The sequence below is a fragment of the Rhinatrema bivittatum genome, chromosome 13, assembly GCF_901001135.1.
Source record: "Rhinatrema bivittatum chromosome 13, aRhiBiv1.1, whole genome shotgun sequence".
NCBI lineage: Eukaryota > Metazoa > Chordata > Amphibia > Gymnophiona > Rhinatrematidae > Rhinatrema > Rhinatrema bivittatum.
Window position 1 is genome coordinate 2,429,347 of NC_042627.1, and position 22,706 is coordinate 2,452,052.

The 22,706-nt window shown below is 45.0% G+C and overlaps 1 protein-coding gene across 4 annotated transcripts; it reads right to left on the minus strand.

Annotated features, from left to right (window-relative positions):
- Positions 1–1,072: 1,072 nt before the first annotated feature.
- Positions 1,073–20,986, minus strand: BAAT (bile acid-CoA:amino acid N-acyltransferase). Of its 4 annotated transcripts, XM_029574899.1 has the most exons (5): positions 20,192–20,986; positions 19,771–20,076; positions 12,626–13,114; positions 7,211–7,413; positions 1,073–2,449 (listed from the first exon to the last, which is right to left on the minus strand). In XM_029574899.1, the coding sequence occupies exons 3-5, from the start codon at positions 13,086–13,088 to the stop codon at positions 1,853–1,855; spliced, it is 1,263 nt and encodes a 420-aa protein (XP_029430759.1). In that variant the 5' UTR covers positions 13,089–13,114; positions 19,771–20,076; positions 20,192–20,986; the 3' UTR covers positions 1,073–1,852. The 4 variants fall into 4 exon arrangements, with proteins under 4 accessions (XP_029430759.1, XP_029430761.1, XP_029430760.1 ...); XM_029574901.1 differs by lacking the exon at positions 19,771–20,076; XM_029574900.1 differs by lacking the exons at positions 19,771–20,076; positions 20,192–20,986 and adding an exon at positions 20,077–20,141.
- Between the last annotated feature and the right edge of the window lie 1,720 nt (positions 20,987–22,706).

Here is a 22,706-nt window from a genome sequence, read left to right on the forward strand (position 1 = left end):
GTCTGGCCACACCTAGCCAAAGTGGCTCAGCGATATCTGTCATGTCCACCAACCAGTGTGCCCAGTGAACGTGTTTTTTCAATGACAGGGGATATCATGAGCCCTCACTGCTCAAGGCTGGCACCAGAGTTGATGGAAATGCTAGAATTTTTGAAAGTAAACCTGCCTTTGTTTGGGTTTCCAAATTTTCCCTGTGAATGTCAAGATAAATAAAAGCAATTGGAAGCCTTGCAGCAGCTCCAACTGCCTCCTATGCTCCAGATAATATAAGCACTGCAGCACATGTACCTGATCTGAAACTCTGTGCCTGACCGTCCACTGTCCAGGCTGTACGTCCCTACAAGGGCCTGACCTCAAACGCTGTGCCTGTCCGTCCACTGTCCAGGCCGTATGTCCCTACAAGGGCCTGACCTCAAATGCTGTGCCTGTCCATCCAGGAATTATGTCCCTACGTGGGATTGACTCTGTCCTCGACTGCTGTGCCTGTCCATCCAGGCCTTATGTCCCTAGGTGGGATTGACTCTGTCCTGTATTGCTGTGCCTGTCCATCCAGGCCTTATGTTCCTACAAGGGTTTGACCTCAATTGCTGTGCCTGTCCATCCAGGCCTTACGTCCCTAGGTGGGACTGACTCTGTCCTGTATTGCTGTGCCTGTCTGTCCAGGCCTTATGTCTAGGGCCCTGTGTCTGTATTGCTGCCTTCTCATGGGTAGAATTGTTGCTGTTTGAGTTCTACCAATTAGTGCTGTTATAGTTTGGCAGATCTGTATATAGGTTCTGAGTAATTGTTTTTGGAGATTTCTGTGTCATTTCACATTGTGTCTGATAATGGAGAGACTCTGTGTCATGGTTACTGATGTGACAAAAGAACTGGAAAACGTTTTGCATGATGACTAGTAAGGGAAAACATTCTAGTTCCATACAGCTAGCCATTTCAGAGATTACCTTCAGCCAGTGCAGTAAGGATTTCTTTTAATTTATAAATATTATGTATTTCTTGACTTTTTTTTTTTTTGGAGCATACCCTAAAAGAAATCACAGATGACACATTCATGAGATGCTGAGATGTGAATTCTGAAATGTATTCATATTTTATATACATATATAGATGGATATATAGATAGAGATGATAGAGATATACACACACAAAACAAAGTTCAATATTTAAAAGTATGGGGGGATTTTCAAAACTGTACGTTTTAGTGGTAAATCTGTCGGCACTTTTATCCACAGGCTCTGCACCAGTTCTCAAAGGGAAGGTACAAGCACACATTCCCTTTCAATCGGGTGTAGCTTTGGCTGCATTTTATTTGGGGGGGTAGGCCCTTTTCTCTGATTAAATCAGTATTTACCCATGTCTATGGCTTGTTCAAATGATGTGATTTTTCAGGATTGCTCCGGGAGGGGTGATGATGGCGTCATGGTGATTGAATTTATTTAAAATCTCAGGGTGGGGTGGCCTATGGGTCTGAAAGTTAGTTGGAGGAGTGGGCCAGGAGGCGTAAAACTGAAGGCTGAATGTTCTGCTAGGGTGCCTAATACCCTTGCAGTGGCCCTGCTGATGTCAACATTCCCTCCCCATTATGGAAAACAGGGGGGCTTTGTGACATCATTGACTGTTTTGCTGGCATCAATAAAGAACTTTATTCTAAATGTGAACTCACACTCAGTGTAGATCTGCAATGTTACTATTCAGCTAGATTCGGGGCCAGGCATAGAGGAAAGGATTAGGTGCTTTTAACTGCCTGGACAATGAGCTGCACTGAGTTTACTGCATGGAATTGCCCTTTGATTAATCTTTTGAAATAATTTTTAAACAAAAATTAACTCCATAATTGTCTTCCTATATTCTCTCAGAGCTTGCTGACTTTGGATTGACCCAAGTGATAGTGGAAAAACTTTTGAATTTCCCTCCATGAGTGCTCCTGAGCATAAGAGTGGGCCTCAAGTTTCCCTCCCCACATCAAAGGACCTAGAACAAGAGGATTGTAGGACATCAAACAGAATGGGGACCCTGGAGGCTCGATCAGGTGCCCAGCCCCTGGATACAGGAGGAGCTTTGCATTCTTCTTCCCACATCGCTTCATCCTCTTCAGGGCTTCCTCTGCAAACATTCGGCTGTTGTAGTTCCCATCTTCTCCTCCTACAATGAAGAGGATGGGTCCCTGAGCATTCTCCACAGGGAGGATACAGTCCTGGTTCCTCTCCTCTCTGGGGTCTTCTATGGCATTATGGAACTCCATTGCCCCGGTGCTAGTGAAATGAATGCCCTCGGTAATGTATGGCATTCCTCTTATGTAGAGATTTCTGTACCGAAGTGAGTTTCCATTGATGCCATTGGGCCCATTGATGCAAACAGTGGCAATCACCTTCTTCAAGAACGTGGCCATGGCTAGGGCTATCTCTGCCCCTTTACACACAGCGATCACACCGACTCCAGAGCCCATGACCTAAAGAGAATACAGAAAGTCAAGAGAACATACTTCCGGACCCTCATCCCTCTATCAATGGTAAATATAGAAAGAAACAGAGAAACATGACAGCAGAAAAAGACCATTATGGCATATCTAATCTGCCCATCCACACCAGCTAAGATATGGTTACATAGATGGGTTTTGGTGTCTTAACTGCAGAGAACTATCAGCTATGATGGAAGAAGCTGTTATTGACAGAGGATTACATTATCCCTAGCTCACATCACTACTGCCTTCGGTCTGGTCAAAGAGTTTTCTCTTTATTTACTTTATGTCAACAATTTACAGTCTAATTACCTGAACCAGAGAATGGTTAGACAGGGAAAACTTGTTTCGTCAAATTTCAAACCCATTTAAACTTTTTTTAACATTTTTTTTACTATTGACATGCCAGCAATTTAGCACAGGGAAAAGATATTGAACATTGGTGGTGCCCCCTTGGGTCGGCCACTAGATGGCCCTGGGTCCCTGCTTAGAAAGTCAACATCTCTATGAGCTTTCCATCCTTTTCAGCCACTCCCAGCCTAGAGAGCCTTATTAAGCAGTCTTGTGACCTTTAGCTCATGTGAGTTTGCTATGACAAAGGGATTGAAGGTTGATGTAATCAAGACTTTTTAGAATTTTATTCTTAATTACTTTTGACTGCCTCATCCTGTTTAGTGAAGCTAGTTTAATATTCAGTTAACCTCAGAGGAGTAAGGATGCGGTTTTTCCTGCCTCATCAGGAAATTTAATTTGGAAGAGAGAGAGATTTTTGCCGGATCCCTTTTTGGGAGTCCTGTGAAGGGGTTGAAGACCTGTGAGCACTAATCTAGTCCTTAGGTGAGGCAAGCACCAGCAACAGTACCCAACAGCGTGAGATTTTTTGATGGCTAAAATGTATCCTATCTTTAGAGGAGACTGCTGTTTAAATCTTGGAGAAGGCTCTCCCAGACAGAAAGGATAGGGGCTGAAGACCCGTGAGCCCTAATCTAGTCCTTAGATGAGACAAGCACCAGTGACAGTATAGCAGCAGTCACTGAGAGATTTTTTGTGGCAAGCAAGCATTCTGGTATTGTTTTGTGGGGAGGTTTTCGTTGAGTCACCCCTCCCCATATGGAATCCAGGACTGGGATAGCCTGGTTCCTGATGCCTCAAGATGTTTTCTTCATGAGAAGTTAATGACCACCAAAATCAAGGGAAAGGACCAAGATTTTGGAGACCCCTCTAGAATCTCTACCCTTGTGGGACTAGGAAACAGGCTGGGTCACCAGGAATGAACATCTGAACCATGATAAAGGGGATCCTACCCACCATAGGATCTCACTATAGTGCTGGAACACTTTATACAATCAAAGACGTAAAAGCCCCAGGAGAGTAAGAGAAAACACACCTATCCAGAAAAGAGAGGCATCTGTAAACATTCTTGATAAACTGGACTTTACTTTGACTTTAAAGAATCAGTAAACTTTTATTTTAACACCCAGCATGTTGCCCTGCCTGTTTGTCCCAGGATCCACCTCTAACTACATACAGTGTTGGCATGTGCGCATTGACGCGCTGATTTTATACTGACGCACGCATATATTGATGCATGATTTTATACTGGCGCGCGCATGTGCACACGAATGCCGTCTCGAAAGCGTAGCTGGGGGCAATTTTAGTAGGTACGCGCAGTGACACAATAGGCCTTTTTCCCAGTTCACCCCAGTAAAGGAGAGGATGGCCTATACCCCCTAGCTTGCTTGCCTCCCTTTCATCCTATTGCCCCCGACGCTTAAAAACCCGCTAACTAGCAAATTTTATTTTGTTTCATGACTTACCCACCATCCATAGCAGTAGGGGACCCCAACGAGCGCTTGTGCAAGGAAATATTTACATGCTGGATTCATGCTACAGATCCGTCCTGTCCAGACCACACACACCCTGCCCGTTTTTCAGAAAACCTTTTCTTTGTGCATACCAGGAGATACGGCCATGGCCACGGGCCTTTTAAAATCCGCATGGCGCGTGCAGATCTGAGTCATGCGCGTAACTCACAGTTTTTGAGTGTGCAAGTCTTTGAAATTTGACCAGAGTAAGAGAAGAACACACAACCCCGGGCCATAAGCTTCACCCACGAAAAGGGATCCACACTTGGGACAGAGAGTAAAGTTACGGAAGAAGCTCAGAGGAACATTCCAGAACCTTCCATAGTCAGTAAGAAAGTGAAGCCTTCATCACAATCCCTGGCACCTCAGACATTAGTAGGAAGGCTGGTTGAGCAGGCTGACAGGGCTGAGGTATAACAGGAGGGACATATTCCCAGTTACAGCACAGGCCTTTACTCTGCATACAGTGTGATTGGACACAGATCGGCTCTGTTCAACTTATTAAAGGCATTATTAGGAAGTCTTGTGAACCTTAGCTCATTTGAGTCTGTAATGACAAAGGGATTGAAGGTTGATGTAATCAAGACTTTTCAGATTTTTAGTCAATTACTTTTGGAATATTTCCATAATTGTTCTTTTATGAACGTGAAAGTATGTTATGTAGATCAGTTGAAGAAACTTCTACTTTAATGCATTTTGATTGGTATTTTTTAGACAGCAGAATGTGAAAAATGCTCGAGTTGGAAAACTTTTACAAGGCATGTATAATATTTGTATTTTGTATGCATACATTCACTTAAATTATGAAGTCCTTATTCAAACACAGCTTAGCCAGATAAGTCACTTATCCAGTTACATAGTTAGCAAAATAGTCAGTGGGCGTAACTGGGCAGCATGAACTATCCAGCTAACGTAGCAAGATAAGTAGGGATATTCAGCTTTATCTGGCTACGTTAACCAGATAAGTTAGATGTTACCCATTGCAGGTCTAAAGTTAGCAGGAGAAGCTTATTCAGCTAACTATAATAATTATCTGGCATTATTGTGCCTTTATCTGGCATTATTGTGCCACTGAATATCCCATGTAAGTTAGCCGGATAAGTCTTATCCGACCTTCATAAATAGCTAGATCTAAATATCTACCCCTGTATTTTTTGTAGAAGTTTTCAAAGCTCAAAATTGTTTTTTAAACTCAGTGTCCTTACTGAAATATCTCAAATCTTCCTAAAATGTATGAAGCTTTTTACAAAGCCCAAAACATTCTGTAAAATGTCCCCTTTGTATTAGATGGATGTGAGGACTTCTGAAACTCACCAGTAGACACCATGACGAGCAAAGTGACAACTAAGAATCATAAGTTACTTCTTTCTGTTCGTCTCTCTGGTGACGAGTGAGAATTAAACCCTTTACCCAGATAAACTGGCCTAGCTGAGAACTGCCCTTTTCAAAAAGGCTAGAAGTGCACTTGGGATTTTACAGTCTGTGTTTAAAAAGATGCATTCCTGGGGAGAGCATGGGGAGCGCTAAGTAAGGGAAGGCCAACATGATTGGAGTTTTATCCTGTTGTAGCTCTATTACCCCTGCTCAGCCACCTGCACAAACAGTGATGGATGAACACAGGCATTTTTCATGCATGTAGATTTTTCCACCCCGTCTACAAGAACTCGGAAAGTTATTTAAAAAAAAACAATTCTGAACTGTAAAATTAACCATGCTGAGCCATCCTGGAATGTGTAGCCAAAAGCCATTGATTCTGTCCTACAGTTAAGAGCTATGTAGAGACCCTCTAGGTCTCCACTAGATGGCCCTAGTCCTATCCTGGGGTCAGTGAGCCGGGAGACGGGAACAGCACCTCCTTCAGGCTTGCTGGAGGGGAAGCACCTGTGTGAATAAGGGAGGGGGGGAGTAGAGGGAGTTAGAGTTGGAGAGTAAGAAGCTGGTAGTGTTTGTTTGTATTTTGGTTGGGCCTTCCAATCTAACCACACTTAAAAAAGGGTTTTCCTATCAGGCACTCCCATGCTTGGAAGATTCTGCTTAGATCCTGGACTTTGAAACAGTTTGACGTTTTCTTTGGAAATCCGAGTTTGTCTCTCTGGGTAGTCCCTGGTCCTGGTCAGAGAAGGGAAAGAGGTAACTCATGTCATTAGAGACTTAAAGAGGGTTTTACCTTTTTGGCTTTGTGAAAAAAATCCAATTTTGGTGTTTTTTTTCCTGAGTCGGGGCAGGATGTTTGGAGCCAGCCTTCCTTGCCCAGAGCTTAGGGAAAGTGAAAACATTCTCTCAGCCTGGGACTTTTTATCCAGAGAGGGCAGCAGCAGATTGGAGAGGAGAACAGGAGTTTAGGAGACATCTGGAGTCTTTGCTCCGGGCACAGGACAGAGACGGGTTTGTGGAATGATTGGAGACCATGTGAACTTCAGGTACTGTAGGGGATAGGGTTTCCACCATAGTTAGGATACCCCACCCACCTGAGACTTTTATCTATCCACTGCCTGAAGGGTATGAAGTTCTCAGGGTCCAGTCTGAGGGGCACTTCCGCAGAGGAACAAAAGATCTAAGCCAGTGGGACTCTGTATGGAAACAAGTTACTCATGGACATTAGTATTTTTTTATCAAAGTAAAACATTTAATTTGGAACACCTACCAGTGAGTCCAGCCTGCTATTTCCAGTGTGCTGGTCCCACACACAGGGAAGGGATTTCACCCTTTCCCCCTCAGAGACCAAGAACCCCCAAGCCTAAGGCAAAAGGACCAGTGATAGTAAAATTGGGAGTTAGCCCTGGCTTTTATTGTGGCCCCAGCAAAGTTCAGCAAACAGCTTGAATTGTGGTTACAGCAGAATATGTGTAACTTATTTAACCATGAAGTACAGCTATGTGGAAAATACCTTGGGATGTCTCATCAGGAGGTCAACAGCTTCTTCAAAGTACTCCAAGTCTATCTCATCCAGCATTTTTGGCAAATCATCATATGCAAAGTAGGCCAAGGAAAGTGCCACAAAACCATGGCTAGCAAGGAGTCCACCTCGGAATTCAATGAGGCCTCCAATACCTCCGAACATGTCAATGACCCCCGGAAATGGGCCTTTTCCTGTGAACGAGAGTAAGAAGGAAGAGTTAGGCACAACCTGCAGCTTATGCTCTCTTAATAATGGAATTGAAAAACCAAATGCTGAAGTAAAGATACATAAGCAGTCAGATCTCTTGAGAAGTGTAACGTGATGCACATAAGGGAAGAATTATAGCTACAAAATGCAAGGTTCCTCATTAGGAGTTACCACAAGGAAAAGGATCTAGGTGTCATCATTGAGAATACGTTGAAATCTTCTGCTCAATGTGCAGCAGCAGCAGCCAAGAAAGCAAATAGAATGCTGGGGATTATTAGGAAAGGACTGGAGACTAAAATAAAGAATACTGTAATGCCTCTGTATCGCTCCAAGAAGCGATTCTGGTCACCACATCTCAAAAAAGAAATAGCAGAATTAGAAAAGGTACAGAGAAGGGCCAACCAAAATGATAAAGGGGATGGAAAGATTCTCCCATGAGGAAAGGCTAAATAAGTTAAGGCTCTTCAGCTTGGAGAAGAGACAGCTGAGGGGGATATGATAGAGGCGTTTAAAATAATGAGTGGAGTGGAAGGAATAAATGTGAATCAGTTGTTTACTCTTTCAAAGAGTACAAAGATTATTGGGGACACTATGAAGTTACTAGTAATACATTTAAAACAAATAACAGAAAATATGGTTTTCCTCAACACAATTAAGCTCTGGAATTTATTGCAGGAGGATGTGGTAAAAGCTTAGAGTAGCTGGGTTTAAAAAAAGGTTTGGACAAGTTCCTGGAGGAAAAGTCCATTATTAAGGTAGAGTGGTACAAATACACTGTTATTATTGGGAAAAGCAGCTTGGAATCAATCTACCCCTTGGGATCCTGCCAGGTAATTGTGACCTGGCTTGGCCACTGTTGGAAACAGGATACTGGGCTTGATGGAGCTTTGGCCCGAGCCAGTGTGGCATGTTCTTATGTTCTTATCACTTCTGAGAATATCTGTGTTTTCAAGATCAGTTCCTAACACTTCCAAGTAAAATCAAGCCTGGCGCTTGAGGGGTGCTCACCTCCCAAACCAGAAAGAATTGTTTTGTATTATTCTGCTCATACCTCAGAGCTGTCCAGCACCAAGAGCTCCCACTGCAAGAAGGAAACCTCACAGGAGCCACCAGTGCCACACAACTCAAGAGCTCCTGAGCAACAAAGCAGAAAGAGAACGCAGACCACTGGAAAGGAGAGGCAGAGAGAGTAGGCTCTCTTTTCACTCAAGGGCATGATTATATATTTCACAGTACTATTTTTTTTTTATTATTAGTAATGACAATTTTCTCCCTGCTCCTTTTGTTTTGTGTTTTTGAATTATGTAAATTGCTTTATTAAAAATAAAATTCATAAAGATTATTTAACCTATCAAAACTTTCCATATTAAAAGTTATAAATGGGGAGGGTAAATATACAGGGAGCTATATACACAGCACTAAAATTACTTACAAGGTTGCTTACGATGTGCTAAGGGGAAGTTACCTATTATTTACAGAAGATGATCTGTATTGCAATTAAGAGGTAAAGAATAGAGGGAGGTATGATAGATGTATTGGAGGGACCAGTCAGTTCAGCTGCAGTGGGGTCCATGCGATGAAAGGGGTCCTGTTGCAATCAGGGGGTTCTGCCTTGCATAAACACAGGTAATGGGGAGAAAGTGCCCACTCGCTATATGAATGACTTGCCCTCCCTTTGCTTCTCACCAGTGTTCTTGCGGGCCTGATAGTCCTATCCCACTCCAACCTCTCACCCCCCTTTCCTCTCTGTGGCCGAATCCCAGCCATGAGGAGGAAGGTAGAGCTGCTTCAGACCAGCTCCTCCTGCTTCCAGGGCTTCTCTCCCGTGCAACATCCGTCTTCTTTCCATCACACAGAGCCTTGTGGATACAGAGCATCGCATGGTTAAACAGCGGATATGTGACCCGTATAGGAGAAAGTCCCCAGTGCCAGGAGCAGCAGCTTACGAGCGCCAAGCTCCCTGTGCCATGCTCCTGCCAACTGAGATCAGGCCAAAGAAAGGTAGGAGGGAGGCGAGTGGACTTTGGGGAGCAGGGATGCAGAGATTGTGGGAAAGTGGCAACTTGGGCATTATAGGGTTTAGAGTAGGCTTGATGGGTGTAAGTGAGGGCGTGAGACAGATCTGGGGATTTGAAATGGGGGGATAAGAGAGTGGGCTGAATGGTGAGGAGAGGTCAAGAGTGTAGTGGACCTGGGTGCAGTGCAAAGAAATGAAAGCCTGCGTAGGGATTGAGAGAGGGTGGATATGGGGGGAGAAGATGGGTATAGGAGGCTGGATAGAGGGTAAGAGACAGAAGGAGCTGAAGGCAGGGAATGAGCAACAGGGAATGCAGGGCTGCTGAGGGGATGAAAGGCAGGGGAAGGTAGAGGAGAGCTGGGGAAGGGGTGAGATCAGAGTGTAAATAGGGGACTAGGAGTGAGTGAAAGGCAGGGGAAGGTAGAGGAGAGCTGGGGAAGGGGTGAGATCAGAGTGTAAATAGGGGACTAGGAGTGAGTGAAAGGCAGAGGAAGGTAGAGGAGAGCTGGGGAAGGAGTGGAAGGCAGGCTAAGGGAAGGAGAAAGCTGGTAGGCAGGAGGGAGATGGAAGAATAAAACTAAGATGGGGAGATGTGAGAGAGGCTGGGAGTCAATAAAAGATGTGAAAGATGCAAAGGAGGGAGAAGTGAAAACTGCTCCAGGTTTCTTTCTTCTGCTTTCCTCATCAGTCATCTCTGAATTCCTTTTCCAGGACCTTCTCTCTTCTCCTGTCTTCATTCCTCTCTGACACTCACTTTTCACTTCCTCTCTTCATTCTCTGTCCACAAACTCCTCCTTTCCTTCAGCAGGTCTCATCCTCCATTTTTGCCCAGCTCCATTGTCTCCTCGCAGTCTTTCCATCTCCCCCCACTAATCTCCTGCTCTCTTGCTCCCTTATCTCTCTCACCCCCTTTCAATCATTTCATTTCACTCATCCCCTCCAGTCTGACTCCCTCACCCCATCCTTCTTACCTCCATTTCATCTCATCCGCTCACCCTCTATTCATCTCTGACTGTCTCACAACCAGTCTTCCCCTTGTATGGCCCTCTTCTTTCCCCTATCATCATCTCCCTCCCCACCCCACCATTACCTCTGGCTTTCTTTCACACATCCCTCTCATTCATTCCCCCTCCTCTTCTCCCACTTCTCTTGCATTCCCTCTATCCGCTCTATTCCAAGTCTCGTTCGTGCCCCTATCCCCTGGTCTCCTGCCCTCCTCCATTCCCACCCCACATTGCATCCCTTTCTCTCTCGCTCCCACTCACGGTTTTCATGCACCCCCTCTATGTCTCACACTGCACAGCTCCTTCCTCTGGGTCCTTGCATTGTTTTTTGCACCCCCCCCCCTTCCATTCTCCCCAATTCTGGTTGCAGCGCACCCCTCCCCTGGTCCTCTCACACCTGCTGCTGGTCTGTAGGAGGATAAAGATGGAGCCTACGCTCTCAGTCCCAACCCGCTCTTCACTGGCAGTCCCTGGGAGAATGAGCAGCGCTAGGAGAAGTCCCTGGGAGAGGAGCGGGGAGAATGAGCAGCGCTAGGAGGAGTCCCTGGGAGAGGAGCGGGGAGAATGAGCAGCGCTAGGAGGAGTCCCTGGGAGAGGAGCGGGGAGAATGAGCAGCGCTAGGAGGAGTCCCTGGGAGAGGAGCGGGGAGAATGAGCAGCGCTAGGAGGAGTCCCTGGGAGAGGAGCGGGGAGAATGAGCAGCGCTAGGAGGAGTCCCTGGGAGAGGAGCGGGGAGAATGAGCAGCGCTAGGAGGAGTCCCTGGGAGAGGAGCGGGGAGAATGAGCAGCACTAGGAGGAGTCCCTGGGCGAGGAGCGGGGAGAATGAGCAGCGCTAGGAGAAGTCCCTGGGAGAGGAGCGGGGAGAATGAGCAGCGCTAGGAGAAGCCCCTTCCTCTCACCTGGCATCCAGGCCACCACAGTCCCACTGCCGTTCTGCTAAACACTCACCTGCTGAGCACTGAAAGACAGAAACAAGAACGTGGCCTGGGGTGGGGAGGAAAAGGGGGTGATATGGGAGGAAATGGGAGAGGACGAGGTTTCTGGTGGCTCTTGGAACGCACTATGTATTAATCAATAGGTGTTGGCTTAATGTCATTTTTCTTTTTATATTTTTCTTAGATGCCAATCCTTCACTGGTGTTTTTGTTTGTATCATCCAAGGCTACTTGGATGCTGATTAGCTTTTTCTGTTCCTTGTATTTTTATAATATATTATTGAATAATTAGTATATTCTATTTCCTATTCAAACAAAATCAAACAGAATGCTGGGAATTATTAGAAAGGAATGGTGAATAAAATGGAAAATGTCATAATGCCTCTGTATCGCTCCATGGTGAGACCGCACCTTGAATACTGTGTACAATTCTGGTCGCCACATCTCAAAAAAGATATAATTGCGATGGAGAAGGTACAGAGAAGGGCGACCAAAATGATAAAGGGGATGGAACAGCTCCCCTATGAGGAAAGACTAAAGAGGTTAGGACTTTTCAGCTTGGAGAAGAGACGACTGAGGGGGGATATGATAGAGATGTTTAAAATCATGAGAGGTCTAGAACGGGTAGATGTGAATTGATTATTTACACTTTCGGATAATAGAAGGACTAGGGGGCGCTCCATGAGGTTAGCATGGGGCACATTTAAGACTAATCGGAGAAAATTCTTTTCCACTCAATGCACAATTAAGCTCTGGAATTTGTTGCCAGAGGAGGTGGTTAGTGTAGCTGGGTTTAAAAAAAGGTTGATAAAATTTCCATTTGTAAAAACGGTATATAAATACTTTTAAATAAATAAATAAAATATTAACTGCTATTATTTCAAGTTTACTTAGGGAATAGCCACTGCTATTAATTGCATCAGTAGCATGGGATCTTCTTAGGTTTTGGGTACTTGCCAGGTTCTTGTGGCCTGGATTGGCCACTGTTGGAAACAGGATGCTGGGCTTGATGGACCCTTGGTCTGACCCAGCATGGCAATTTCTTATGTTCAAGATTATGTTGATGTAATTAGTTTGAAAGCTTCATAAAAATACAATAAAAAAAGAAATATGTTACTGAGTTTATTCCCAATTGTGTATTCCATTGGGAATTAATGGGGGGAAGAGAGAGAGAGAAAGACACAGAAAAATGAAAGAAACAGATAACATTGTAATATTCAGATTAATTCATTAACTACTACCTGGAGGGAGGAAGAGGGCCCCACGAACTCTGCCTTCTCTGATGAGAACCCGCTGCACACCAGGGGCCACGTACCACCTTTCCACTATCCGGCTGGCCACAGGCAGCACATCTGGTGCAGAGAAGAGTTGGTACATGTCATACAGATCCAACTTAACGTGCAGCGGGCTGTGCATCAGCTCTCGTTTCATCAGCCTGTGAAACATCTTCTCTGGCTTCAGCGAGCAGAGCAGGCCCATGGGCTGTGCCCCGCTGTAATCTCCTCCCGTGGCTGCGTCCCTTTCCAAATTCACCTCCCCTGCCTCGTTGCTTCGGTAGAAGGCGCGGGACTGGAAGCCCACCCCTTTCTCGTCTGTGAGAGATGCTCGTAGAGTAACGATCTGGAGGGGAGCAAGGCCGGAGACCTGGATCCTGAGAGGCTCATCGGCCAGGGAGACTTCTGGGGTGACCGTGAACTGGACCATGACTGAAGGATCCCACAAACTACTATCTGGGGTGGAAGAAAAAGAATGATATTGTTAATGTGTGAAAAGGTGATGAGATCAAGAGGAAGGGGGAAAAGAATACAGAAAGAAAGAATGGGAAAACTGTGTATTTGAGTGCAGGTTCTGTGATGGAAGTCGTCAGATACGGAGGCCTCAGTCCTCCACCATCAAACTAGCACCTGAGGAGGAAGAACCCATGTGGAGGCACTGGTCCTACGAATGTCCTGCTTCCGCCTCTCTGATCCGGCCTGCACCTCTGCTTTGGACAGGAAGTATTTGCTGGCTCGGAGAAGAGGAGGCAGGGTCATGGGAAATCTCTAACTTTTTACTAGTCTGAGAGCTGCCAACTAACTCAGATTCCTGAAGGTCACACTCAAAAGGATTCGGTTTATTTTATTTCTCAGCGCATTCTGGGGTATCCTCTGTTTGAACGAATACAGGACAGGAGTGTTAAAAGAGCTAGAACTAACTCAAAGTAATTCATTACTTGGTAGTCAGCTGGCAGCTCTTCACTTTACATGATACATGTGTCTGTATGTGTTTGTGTATCTATACATGTGGAGCTGGGTGTTATACAAAATACAATGAAGGAACAAATACAACACTTTTTCTCTCACATACAAAGAGAGAAAATACTTTTTGTCTAATAACTAAACACCAATTTTAATAGAATAATACAAATTTATACAAAACATACAAAAAATGTTTAAAAACAATTTATTATCATAAGAACATAAGAAATTGCCATGCTGTGTCAGACCAAGGGTCCATCAAGCCCAGCATCCTGATTCCAACAGTGGCCAAACCAGGCCACAAGAACCTGGCAAGTACCCAAACACCAAGAAGATCCCATGCTACTGATGCAATTAATAGCAGTAGCTATTCCCTAAGTAAACTTGATTAATAGCCGTTAATGGACTTCTCCTCCAAGAACTTATCCAAACCATTTTCGAACCCAGCTACACTAACTGCACTAACCACATCCTCTGGCAACAAATTCCAGAGCTTTATTGTGCATTGAGTGAAAAAGAACTTTCTCCGATTAGTCTTAAATGTGCTACTTGCTAACTTCATGGAATGCCCCCTAGTCCTTCTATTATCCGAAAGTGTAAATAACCGAGTCACATCTACTCGTTCAAGACCTCTCATGGTCTTAAAGACCTCTATCATATCCCCCCTCAGCTGTCTCTTCTCCAAGCTGAACAGCCCTAACCTCTTCAGCCTTTCCTCATAGCGGAGCTGTTCCATCCTCTTTATCATTTTGGTTGCCCTTCTCTGTACCTTCTCCATCGCAATTATATCTTTTTTGAAATGCGGTGACCAGAATTGTACACAGTATTCAAGGGGCGGTCTCACCATGGAGCGATACAGAGGCATTATGACATTTTCCGTTTTATTAACCATTCCCTTCCTAATAATTCCTAACATTCTGTTTGCTTTTTTGACTGCTGCAGCACACTGAGCCGACGATTTTAAAGTATTATCCACTATGATGCCTAGATCTTTTTCCTGGGTGGTAGCTCCTAACATGGAACCTAACATTGTGTAACTACAGCAAGGGTTATTTTTCCCTATATGCAACACCTTGCATTTGTCCACATTAAATTTCATCTGCCATTTGGATGCCCAATCTTCCAGTCTTGCAAGGTCTTCCTGTAATGTATCACAGTCCGCTTGTGATTTAACTACTCTGAATAATTTTGTATCATCCGCAAATTTGATAACCTCACTCGTCGTATTCCTTTCCAGATCATTTATATATATATTGAAAAGCACCAGTTCAAGTACAGATCCCTGAGGCACTCCACTGTTTACCCTTTTCCACTGAGAAAATTGACCATTTAATCCTACTCTCTGTTTCCTGTCTTTTAACCAGTTTGTAATCCACGAAAGGACATCACCTATCTCATGATTTTTTAGTTTTCTTAGAAGCCTTTCATGAGGGACTTTGTCAAACGCCTTCTGAAAATCCAAATACACTACATCTACCGGTTCACCTTTATCCACATGTTTATTAACCTCTTCAAAATAATGAAGCAGATTTTTTAGGCAAGACTTCCCTTGGGTAAATCCATGTTGACTGTGTTCCATTAAACCATGTCTTTCTATATGCTCTACGATTTTGATCTTTAGAATAGTTTTTTCCCGGCACTGAAGTCAGGCTAACCTGTCTGTAGTTTCCCGGATCACCCCTGGAGCCCTTTTTAAATATTGGGGTTACATTGGCCACCCTCCACTCTTCAGGTACAGCGATCCAAATACATTGCTAAGATTTGATAGTCATCACTCCTTTGCTTTAAGAACAAATATTCCTGTTGGGCAACTGCTTCGGCGGCTCTGCTCTTCAAAGGATGATTTTATCTTTCAGGCTAAGCAGATGCTGTCCAGGTTCAGGGTAAGAGGGTACCCTCAACCCATTCTTCGCGGAGCTTTTAAACACGCTCTCTATGCGAGTCATGATTTTTGTTTCTTCCTGAAAATCCAATGTCAGAAGGGTACATTAATTGCATACTGCCATTTTCCACTCCTGTACAGGATATCACCACTATTATAAGCCGTCATTGGCCTATTCTGTCTTTACACAAGTTTTTTGGTCACCCTCTCAGGTTTTCTTTCTGTCAGGGCAGAAATTTGAAGGACATTTTGGTTCATTCACATCTAAGTGATCTGGTTTTGCCAGTCACCCATAGTAATTTTTCAGGTCATCAATCATGCGGACACTTCTTGGTCGGTTTCCACACACTATCTATAAAATTAATTTTGAACATCCAATTTCCCATTTTAAATACAAGCTGAATTTTTCCTCTACCTGTCAAACAAAAGGGGTGATTTATGTAATTCTATGCCCATGTTCAAAACTATATGTGGGTAAAACTATCTGTTGGGTCCGCACGCGGATCGTGGAACATCGTTCCAGTATTAGGACTGGCCGCGAATCTGCACCCCTCGTATCACATTGGCTGTCTTGTTCACACTCCGAATCTGATTTGAAGGTTTTTTTGTGATCGATGTGTTGCCTCCTCCGTCTCGGGGAGGCAACGTTTCAGAGATACTAATACGTAAAGAGCAAAAATGGATACACAGATTGGACTGTGTGGTCCCTAAGGGCTTAAACATTGAAACAGCATGGCAATATTTTGTTTAAATGTTTAATCCTTTACCTGTTGCTTTCATGTATGACTGTTACCTCCTTAGGATTGGCTGGAACTGTGATGGGTTGGAGCCCCCTCATTGGTTCGAATTTTGGTGCCATTTCTTACGTTCTCTTTAAATGTTTGTCTCCATCTCTGCCCCCCGCTCTCTTTGCTTTATGAATTGTTAGACTGAGCTGTCATTTACAAGGTAATGTCTATCGGTGAAACTTGTTAGGGTAACCGTTTCTTTTTGGTCCTTGCTTGGATAGTAATATTGAGGTTATTTGCTTTTTACTTTATTTTTAGTTACTGAAATTGTTATCCCTCCCGACGCAGCCTGTTCGGCGAAACACGGGGTCCATGTCTGGGGACCCTAATGAGAACTGTATTTTGACAAGATGAGCAATGGAGTTGCCGGTTTGTGAAAAACCTTAAATAAAACTACTGGACTTACAAATTGAATTGGACCTTGCTTAATTTCTTGCACTTCCTTGGATGTGTGTATATTGAATTTTTGGAGTGCAATTTCTTCTGCTCCAATTTTTGTATTATGGGAAATTGATACAAGGATGGGCACGGGAATTTGAATTCCATTTATCTGAAGACCAATATGCACAATGTTTTAGGAGAGTGCGCCCGATTACATGTAACGTTATACTCTGGGAAACACAATACACATTTGCGTTCTCGTACTGGTCAGGTGCGCCATTTTCGGGGAAGGGATTGAAAGGAGCCCAGTGTTAGTGGAGCAGAGGTTCCTTTGGGGGATGTAAAAGGGAAGGGACGCATTCAGCCAGTCAGTCTTGTCATTGTAGAGTGTTTTGTTAATGAGAGTTAGAGCTTTGTATTGTATTCTGAATGGGATGGGTAGCCAGTGTAGGTCTTTGAGGATTGGTGTGATATGATCGGCTCTTTTGCTGTTTGAGAGTGATCTTGCTGCTGCGTTCTGTAACAGCTGCAATGGTCTGTGGGAGACGGCCAGGAGGCCCAGGAGGAGGGCGTTGCAGTAGTCGAGTTTTGAGAAAAGAAGTGCCTGAAGAACAGTTCGATAGGCTTGGCTGTAAAGAAGCGGTTTAAGTTTTTTTAGGACCTGTAGTTTGAAGTATCCATCTTTTATCATTGTGTTAATGTGTTTTTTAAGGTTTAGTTCGCCATCTAGAATGACACCTAGATCTTTTACTGGAGAGACAATATGACCCTCCATATGGGATGATGTGCAGTCATGGCTGAGCGTTGTGGTGGTTTTGTTTATTATGTATAAGATTTCAGTTTTATTGTGGTTGAAACAGAGAGACATTTGTGAGAGTAGCTGAGTTATTTCTTGTAGATATGTCACAATCACTCATGTTACAATCACTCCACTGGTTGCAAGTTCAATGGCCTATCCAATGTAAATTAGCTGTCATCATTGAAAACCTTCTTAATAATATAAAATCTCCTTGGATCACTTCCTCCTTACGGCTATACACCCCCTCTCAAACACTATGCTCGTCCAATCCTACTTCAGCTTCCCTCTTTATGAGTTCTTAAGATTGGCGATCCACGAGCCCGTCCTGCAAACTGCCGCACTCACCTCCCGCCCCGCCCCGTGAGTGCAAGTTGCTTCGGCGCACTCAGCCAGCCTTTCCCGCTGCTCTCCCTGCTGCCAGGACGAGCGTCTCTGTCTGCACAGCAGGCCTCCACTCTGGCCTTGCCACAGATGCTGCTCCTGTCTTCAGTTCCTGCCTTGCTGTGGTGCCCGAGTCCGCGTCTTCTGTCTGTGGTTCCCTTCATCCAGTTGTTACTGAATTTTCTTGTCTGTGGTCAATTTCTTCTCGGCTGTCTTCAGTGTCTCTTCGTGTCACGGTGGTCCTTCTCTTCTTCCTCGTCGTCTTCTTTCATGGATTGATCTTCTGGCTTTGACCCTGGTGTGGACCCGATGCTGTGTGGACTCTGCCTACCACGACCTCTGCCTGGACATTGACCTTGTTTCTTGCCGCTTGCCTTCGACCACTGCCTGGACCCCTACGTTGCTGTGCTCCCTCTACTCTGATCTCCACTGTCTCCTCAGCATGCTGGCCTACAGCACTTCCTGCCTACCTGGACTTCCGTTACTGCAGAGGCCATCACCTAAGACCAGCCGGCCCTGGAACCTGAGGGCTCAACCTAAGGGGAACGAGGGCTGGTATTTGCGAAGCTCCAGTTGGGCCTCTGCTTCCACCAGCTACGCCCACCGACGGTGGGGGATCTGTGAGGCTCCTCCCTGCAGGTAGCACCAACTCCCCCTTGGTTCAAGGGTCTGGCAAGCACAGCAGTACCACAAAGGGACTTTTCCATAGCTGGCCCCTGTATTTTGGAATACCCTCCAGCTACATCACGTAATATAAGAAAGCTTAAAGAGTTTTAAAAAGCTTTGAAAACTACTTTATTTAAAATGGTTTTTAAGGCAGTGTAAAAACTTGATGAGAAGATTGCCAACATGCAGTAAGTAATTGTAGCATTAATAAGATATCTGTCTCTATATATAACTGGAAAACTTTACCCCATCAATTGGTTATCTCTCTAATGAGAACAGTGTAGTACCACCCCTCTTAATTATCTTATAACGTATTCAGTGAGCAGCTTCTATATGGCTAATTTAACTTGTATTTGTGCTTGATTACAACTGTGTGTTACCAGCGTAGATGACAGTGATAAAGTAGTGTTTATATGTTATTGCCGACATTATTGGTTTAGACTGATTTTGTTGATTTTATTATGTATGTTTTTATGTAGCCCGCCCCAAACTACAGAAGGAGTGGGAAATAAATTATTTTAAATAAATAAAATAAAGAAATGATGCCAGTGAATTAGAAAATGTGCAGTAAAGTTTAATTTATGAACACCCGGTGTATTACTTGTTCATTCAGCATCTACATGGAAATACACTCAAGAAAGAGATTTCCCCCCTACACCTGGAGGCTCCTTGGCCCGAGGCTGTTGGACTGTGCAGAGATTTAGCCCTGAGACTGAGTGGCCCCTGACTTCTTATGAAAGGGAATATCGGTGCCAGAGAGACAGATGGAAGAGCGGAGGAAATAGAGAGAAATGTAAACGAATGAGAAGGGAACAAAAACTGCAGCAGCACAGTATGAGTGGAAAAGAGAGAAAATGGTTCATTGAAATATTGCATTTTCTGACTTTAAAGTTTAGTTTAAATAATTTAAAATAGTTATATCTCTAACCATGTAGAAATGTCTAGACATGTTACCTGGCACGCCGTTCGTTTTTAGCTCCTTTCCTTGTAATATTTGGCAAGTTTTTAAGGGCTGGTGGGGTCACTGCCACCCTGGCAATGCCAAATCAGACTCTCTGACACTCCTTGGCATGCAAACCCTACAAAAGAAGACGCACAATGCCCCGGCTTCCCAGTCAGTCCAGAAGTCCTGCACAGTGTGCACCAGCAGCTGGACCTGGAGCAGGGGTCAGTGACTCCCAGCCCCCTGCAATGTCCCACGTGCTGCTACCGTATGTCCTGAAGTGCAGGGTGCACACGCATGCAGCTGTACCTGGTCCTGGAGCAGGGGTCAGTGACTCCCAGCCCCCTGCAATGCTCCGCTTGCTGCTATCGTATGTCCTGAAGTGCAGGGTGCACACGCATGCAGCTGTACCTGGTCCTGGAGCAGGGGTCAGTGACTCCCAGCCCCCTGCAATGCTCCGCTTGCTGCTATCGTATGTCCTGAAGTGCAGGGTGCACACGCATGCAGCTGTACCTGCTCCTGGAGCAGGGGTCAGTGACTCCCAGCCCCCTGCAATGCTCCGCTTGCTGCTACCGTATGTCCTGAAGTGCAGGGTACACACGCATGCAGCTGTACCTGCTCCTGGAGCAGCCTTCCCTGCAGGGGCTCAGTCACTCCCAGCCCCCTGCAATGCTCCGCTTGCTGCTATCGTATGTCCTGAAGTGCAGGGTACACACGCATGCAGCTGTACCTGGTCCTGGAGCAGGGGTCAGTGACTCCCAGCCCCCTGCAATGCTCCGCTTGCTGCTATCCTATGTCTGCATGCAGCTGAACTCGGAAGCAGATCCAGGCCAAGCCTCTAATCTGGCAGCAGCCTGAGGATGACTCTGCACCGAGAGCCGTCTCTTCCATTTGTCTTCCCTCTCCCCCTCCTCACCCGTTGCAAGGGTTACCACTTTGAGCACTACAGAAAAGTTTCATAAGCACTGATTTTATAAGGATCTACACGGAGAGAAGCAATGAGCCACCATAACCAGCAGGAAATCTATGTAAGTATAAGAAGATCTCCTCTGCACGCCTCCTTCAGAGCTGTCTGTCCCCACCTCAGCCCCTGCTCTTAAAGACACAGGCACAAGGTAGCAAACTTTTTAAAGCAGCACGATCACTATTTGCCAAAGAAATTGAGAAAGCAGTGAGATTTTCTGGCTCTGTTGGTCATTAAGTTTCATCCTTTTCCTGCCCAAGCTTCACTCCATTCCGTCTCTCCTCCCCTGAAATACTTTTGGCTGTCTATGGATTTTCAGAAAGAGAAAAACTGGAAAACAATGCACACAGTGAAAGACAGCAAAAGAAAATGAGAGGGGCCTATATAATGGGCTGTGTGTCAAAACATTAACTTTGGTACAAAGAGGACTGCATATTCTGACCGTTGTAACCAACACTTTCCTACAACTAATTCAGGAGACAGGGCATAGCAAGCTTTGAGTTTTCTAAAGCTGTTATATCGTTGCTTGCCAAGCTTATTAGTAGAAACGTTGAATAGTAAATGCTTACAGGTTAATGATTCATTTCAGCCAATAAAGGTCAAAGGTACCGAAGAAAGAACCAGACCAGCACCTTTAACAACGGCAAGTGAAATATACAACAGGTAAGTATTTCTCCTAACTGCGTACCTTTCACTATTAACTAAGAACGGGCATTCATTTGAAAAAAAATGCGTTAAACATGACAAATAAAGCTATTTACTGTTTGTTCTGCATGAAATGAGGTAAAACATTTTTGTATTCTTATATTTTTTAAAGCATGGGCTTCCAACGAGAGAAAACCTTGGCCTGGTCCTATTGCTAATCACAAGAGACTACTTAGGGCCCCTTACTTGTGTCCTCACTCCACTTAAAAGGCACTAAATACAAAAGGCTTTTTAGGTATCACACTTTAGCAACAGTGTCATGTACTTGCAGGCTGCTGTCTGATAACTGCGGAGGCGTCAGGGATGTGTGCAATCTCACGATTTCCCACTTTAGCAACAGTGTCATGTACTTGCAGGCTGCTGTCTGATAACTGCGGAGGTGCAATCTCACGATTTCCCACTTTAGCAACAGTGTCATGTACTTGCAGGCTGCTGTCTGATAACTGCGGAGGCGTCAGGGATGTGTGCAATCTCACGATTTCCCACTTTAGCAACAGTGTCATGTACTTGCAGGCTGCTGTCTGATAACTGCGGAGGCGTCAGGGATGTGTGCAATCTCACGATTTCCCACTTTAGCAACAGTGTCATGTACTTGCAGGCTGCTGTCTGATAACTGCGGAGGCGTCAGGGATGTGTGCAATCTCACGATTTCCCACTTTAGCAACAGTGTCATGTACTTGCAGGCTGCTGTCTGATAACTGCGGAGGTGCAATCTCACGATTTCCCACTTTAGCAACAGTGTCATGTACTTGCAGGCTGCTGTCTGATAACTGCGGAGGCGTCAGGGATGTGTGCAATCTCACGATTTCCCACTTTAGCAACACTGTCATGTACTTGCAGGCTGCTGTCTGATAACTGCGGAGGCGTCAGGGATGTGTGCAATCTCACGATTTCCCACTTTAGCAACAGTGTCATGTACTTGCAGGCTGCTGTCTGATAACTGCGGAGGCGTCAGGGATGTGTGCAATCTCACGATTTCCCACTTTAGCAACAGTGTCATGTACTTGCAGGCTGCTGTCTGATAACTGCGGAGGCGTCAGGGATGTGTGCAATCTCACGATTTCCCACTTTAGCAACAGTGTCATGTACTTGCAGGCTGCTGTCTGATAACTGCGAAGGCGTCAGGGATGTGTGCAATCTCACGATTTCCCACTTTAGCAACACTGTCATGTACTTGCAGGCTGCTGTCTGATAACTGCGGAGGCGTCAGGGATGTGTGCAATCTCACGATTTCCCACTTTAGCAACAGTGTCATGTACTTGCAGGCTACTGTCTGATAACTGCGGAGGCGTCAGGGATGTGTGCAATCTCACGATTTCCCACTTTAGCAACAGTGTCATGTACTTGCAGGCTGCTGTCTGATAACTGCGGAGGCGTCAGGGATGTGTGCAATCTCATGATTTCCCACTTTAGCAACAGTGTCATGTACTTGCAGGCTGCTGTCTGATAACTGCGGAGGCGTCAGGGATGTGTGCAATCTCACGATTTCCCACTTTAGCAACAGTGTCATGTACTTGCAGGCTGCTGTCTGATAACTGCGGAGGCGTCAGGGATGTGTGCAATCTCACGATTTCCC